Source organism: Halyomorpha halys, unplaced genomic scaffold, assembly GCF_000696795.3.
Source record: "Halyomorpha halys isolate HHAL.00 unplaced genomic scaffold, Hhal_1.1 Scaffold570.1, whole genome shotgun sequence".
In the NCBI taxonomy this organism is placed as follows: Eukaryota; Metazoa; Arthropoda; class Insecta; order Hemiptera; family Pentatomidae; genus Halyomorpha; species Halyomorpha halys.
This window is the reverse complement of record NW_027113602.1, coordinates 86,336-91,137: the sequence shown is the minus strand read 5'-3', so window position 1 is coordinate 91,137 and position 4,802 is coordinate 86,336. Positions and strand designations below refer to the sequence as shown.

The 4,802-nt window shown below is 30.6% G+C and overlaps 1 protein-coding gene across 1 annotated transcript in view; it reads right to left on the bottom strand.

Annotated features, from left to right (window-relative positions):
- The window catches only part of Vps13 (vacuolar protein sorting 13C), a gene marked incomplete in the record, with an annotated part of 159,879 nt that overhangs the window by 113,083 nt on the left and 41,994 nt on the right, over positions 1 to 4,802 (bottom strand). Inside the window, 2 exon segments of the mRNA XM_067051012.1 lie at positions 326 to 573; positions 1,398 to 1,506. Of these exon segments, the coding sequence (XP_066907113.1) occupies positions 326 to 573; positions 1,398 to 1,506 (357 nt within the window).

Sequence of the window (4,802 nt, the reverse complement as noted above, 5' to 3'; positions counted from 1 at the left end):
TATTAATATAACTAAATATATATTAATATAAATAATTCATAATTCAATTCTCCTCGTAATCAAATTCCTCTCGTATCCAATCATTAAAATCCAAAATCCTTCATAAAATCCTCAATGCTCCTTACTTAGTCACAAATAAAATCATACATAAAGACCTTAATGTTCCATATATAGCTGATCTAGCCCAAACCAGATATCAATCCTTCCATTATAAACTCCCTAACTATCCAAACCCGAAGAGGACATGTTAATATATTCACACTCATACATTTTAACAATCTAGTTAATAAGATGAAACTAAAAAAAAAAAAATTATAATTATTACCTCCTTGTACAGAGTGTCGGGGTCATGATTATATAAGTAAATTCCTCTGAGCTTAAGATCTATCTGAGTGTAGGTCGCCTTTATTCCAAGGACACACTCGCCACCAGTTACACCAAGACTTGAAAGTTGTCTTTTATCTTTCCACAGCATGATAGCTATTTCTCCAAGGTGAGCTTTTATCTTAATTTTTATTTCATCAACTTTATACGTACTATCTGCATGGCTTTTTCTAGATTTCACAACAGGTACTAAAACAAATTTAAATATAGAAACCCCAATCATTGGGTATTTTACTTATTATTTTTAATAAAGTAGTTTATGACACTTATCTTTGTAGTGTTACTAGTTTTTATGATGTTCACATATGAATGTAAATTTGGCAAATGAAAATTTGTCAAAACAACTAGAAATAAATTTATTTTTAGCAAATTTCATGTAAACTATTACTCCTACGAAGATAAACCTCATAAAATACATTATAGCTCATTAAACTAGCTTTAATTTGAGTACTAATAGACATCTGTACATCAAATGGTTTTTGAGATATAAATTTTTCAAAATAAATTCACTAACTACTGATCTTTTACTACGTCCCATACAACATTTTTATGAAATGTTACTTTTTAAAAAGCTATATCTCGAAAACTATTTAACGTAAATAACTCTATCAAGGCTCATATTCAGCAAATTTACTCTTCTTTAAATGACGTTCTCTTAGGTTTTCTTGTGCTGTTCCTACTTTTTAAGATATAGAGCTCCGAATGAAAAATTAATTTTTTGAAACAGCCGCCATTTTTTATTATCCCCGCCTATACTTGGCACTCATCAATTTAGGCTAGTAATTATACACAGTTTTCATTAAAGTAATAATAAAAAAAAAAAAAAAATGGGGAAAAATAACTGCCTATTTTTCTCTCTAGTTCTTTTACTAAACTTTTGATTATTAGGAACATATATAAAAACATAAACTTAAATCAAATCTTAATCAATAATCTTTGATGACTGAGCTCCAGATATTTTTAAATTATAGATTATTATGCTTTGTATAACTCTTAATAAAACTGTTGCTTACATTTTGAAAGACTCCCTCGTACATCCAATTTGCTTCCCAATCTAGCAGCAGCCAAGTACATGGAAGAACCTTTTAATTCATTTGTTTTTCTAAATGTTGGTTGTTTTGGCTAAAAAAAAAATTATATATATTGTAATATCCTCTTTTTTCATAAATATTTGTTTTTTTTATGTATAGATGTTTTTATTATATGTATCAACGTTAAATATTGTTCATTTGTTTTGTTGAACCAAAAAGAAAGCTAATCAATTTTGATTAGTCAAATATGCAGTAAAAATATGTTGTTCAAAATACTGAAGATGGTGGTGTGTGTCCTTCAGTTGAATTGCTTTTATGTTCAGAAGATAGATTACAATTCACAGTAACTTTAAGAAGAAATTGAAGTCAATAATAAGTATTAAGGAAAAATATACATACAGAAAATCATAAGCAAAAACAAAAGCATAAAGGAGAAGGAGAAATAATCTATGTTCATAATAAGGTTTTGTAGACATGTGGTTAGGGAATTCCAGAATGAGGTAGCACGGATTATAAAGTTTGTTTTAACGAAACCTTTCTATGAGAAGGAATCTCTTTAAGTTCTATAAGTTTGTTAGTTGGGATCCCAGTATTAAAGAGTGGACAGAGGAACACGGGATAAAGAAATCAAGGATACAGAGAAAAATTTTAGTTTCAAAGCCACTAAACAGATATATACAAAAAAAGTATTTACGACAGAAAAGAGTGTGAAGCCACTTTAATTTTGCAGGAATTAAGGGAAGCATAATTAAGAGTATGAATATTATGACATATGAAATATAAAGTAAATATAATCAAAACACATAATAAAAAAATCTACCTCAGATGGATTCAAACCCTTGGAGAACTCATCGGCCCAAACCATAAGTGCACACAAAGCTTCACAATGGAGCATTAACTCGAGTTTTGTAAAATCTACTTCAATCATCTGCAGGGTTGATTTGTATTTGGTATGAAATTCAGGGATGTTTTTATCAACCTGAAAAAAAAGTTAAATTAATTGTTTTATTTTCTATTGTTTTAAAGTTATATAATCAATTTCCATATAAATAAATAAATAAGCAGAGTAGTAAACAAGGAGTTTTCTACCAATAGTTGATGCATCCATTTGTAACTTTATTCTAAACTCGTAGTACTGAATAAGTAACAGTTAAATAGTTTAAGTTAAATGAATGAGTAACAGTTACATTATCTATTTGAACCTTGTAACTGTATTCTAAATTCATAGTTTAAGCTAAATAAATAAGTAACAGTTATAGTGCTTCCAAGATATCTTTGCCTGTAGGGGAGGGAACTCGCGCATCTCCTACCCTAGCTCCTTCTCCCCCCCACATGATAACAAACCCCTCCAACCGGGAACAAACCAAGAGGCAGTCCTGAACTTGGTAACGCCCAATTAGTTCGGGATTAGAAAGGTACTTCAAACACATTTATCTTCCTTATTTTCAGTCTCTTAAGTTACAATACAGAGGTTACTCGTTTCTTTAGGTTATTCTTTATATTGACTGGGACTGTTTCTTATTGATTCTTGTTTAATTTTCAAGCATGTTCTGATATAAATGTTTTAATATGACTCTGTTCTGACTTGCAATTTAAGAACGCAGTATATTCCAAAAAGAAATTTTGGTGATTTAATAATCATAGTGTTCAGAAACAACTGCCTCTTTTTAAGTTTAAATTTGTTGTGAAACAGTTAGTGCAACAATTTTCTTAATTATAATGTTTTAAAATGCAATATATCTGGTCCTAGAATGGGATTAACTTATGATAAATACAGTAATTTATGGCTTTTTTTAACAGATGTGTTAAAGCCACCTCAAATCGACTGTCTTTTTGTTGGAAGGCTTTAAAAAGAACAAACAACAAACTGGTTAGGATTAAACATTTATTTGGTCAATTTAAACATTTAAAAAACTAAAACTAAAATAAACAAAAGATGATTAACAATGAACACAAGTAAAAATAAAAAGGCCTCACAGATAAAATAAAATTAGATAAATAATTAAGAAAACAAAAGAGACAAATTTACAAAATGAAAAAAAAAAACAATAAATAAATACTAGTCGACGTAAGGTTGATCTACTCTGATAGATCAGAGGAAGAGTGCTGCCGAGATGTGTAAGTCGCAGCTTTGTAGCTAAATACACCGCTGCAATGGTCCAAAGTGGCTCATCGATAGTCCAAATATCCAAAAGCCAAGATGGCCATACTGACACCCACTAAGTGCAGACAGGGCCTAATTATTCCAATGTACCAGGCGAGCCGACCAAACAACAATTTATATTGAAGCCGAAACGCAGATAAAGTCTGGTTTTGGACTGTAAATGTGACATTAAAAATGAAAAATTTATGTGACAATAAATAATAGCAAAATGAACGCAGACAGGGCTGGTTACACACGATTATGGTCACTAATTATCCGGAACTCATATTTAAGTCGAAACACAGAAGTGGTCTGGTTCTGAACTGTAATGATGGTTAACTCACTTAAAATGTCCAAACTATTAAATTAAGAAGGCAGACAGAGCTACTTAGACGCTAACATGGCCACTAATTAGCCGGAACTGCTATAAAAAACCAAGATGGTCGGTCCGTTGCTAGGTGATGCCTCTTAACAACAGTAATTAACTCTTAGCAACTGTCCCTATTATTCATTATAACACACACATATAATCACATATTTTTCTTAACAAACAACCATATCCAATTAAAATAATAAAAATATAACTAAATTAAACACTAATAAAATTCAAATACAATTTACAATTATTTACAAGGTAATTATATATTATGGCATTAACAAGAGTAAACATGGCTATGACCATTCTTAGCCTACATTTTCATGAATTTATATACGATCATGATAATGTTTTTGGTTTGAGAGTGGATAATTTTCCCTCTACCCAGTTTACTTGACATGGTAAACTTATAATCTTACGATATTAAAGAAAAATAATTTGGAAAAAACTGATATAAACTATTTCTATTACTAAAGTTGCAGAAGTAGGTCGAAGAAAGGAAAGGAAAGGTTTAAAAAGGTAGTTGTCAAATTAGTAGGTCTGTTCCAACAGCCACTTATGACTATCCAGAACTGTACAGAGCATGTGCAGTACTAGATTTGGGAAGGAACACCCATACTATGCATGCTCGGTACAGTCAAAAGTGGTTGTTTGAACAGACCTAATGGAGAGAAGAGTGTGGAATTGGCGGGGAACGTTTGTCACTGTACATCTTTCTCCCCCTTTACTCACAGGCAAACTCATCTTGGTTGCACTAAACATTATCTATTTGAATCTTGTAACTGTATTCTAAACTCATGGTTTGAGTTAAATTAATAAGTAACAGTTATCTTATCTATCTTTAAACAGTTACATTATGCATCTTGTA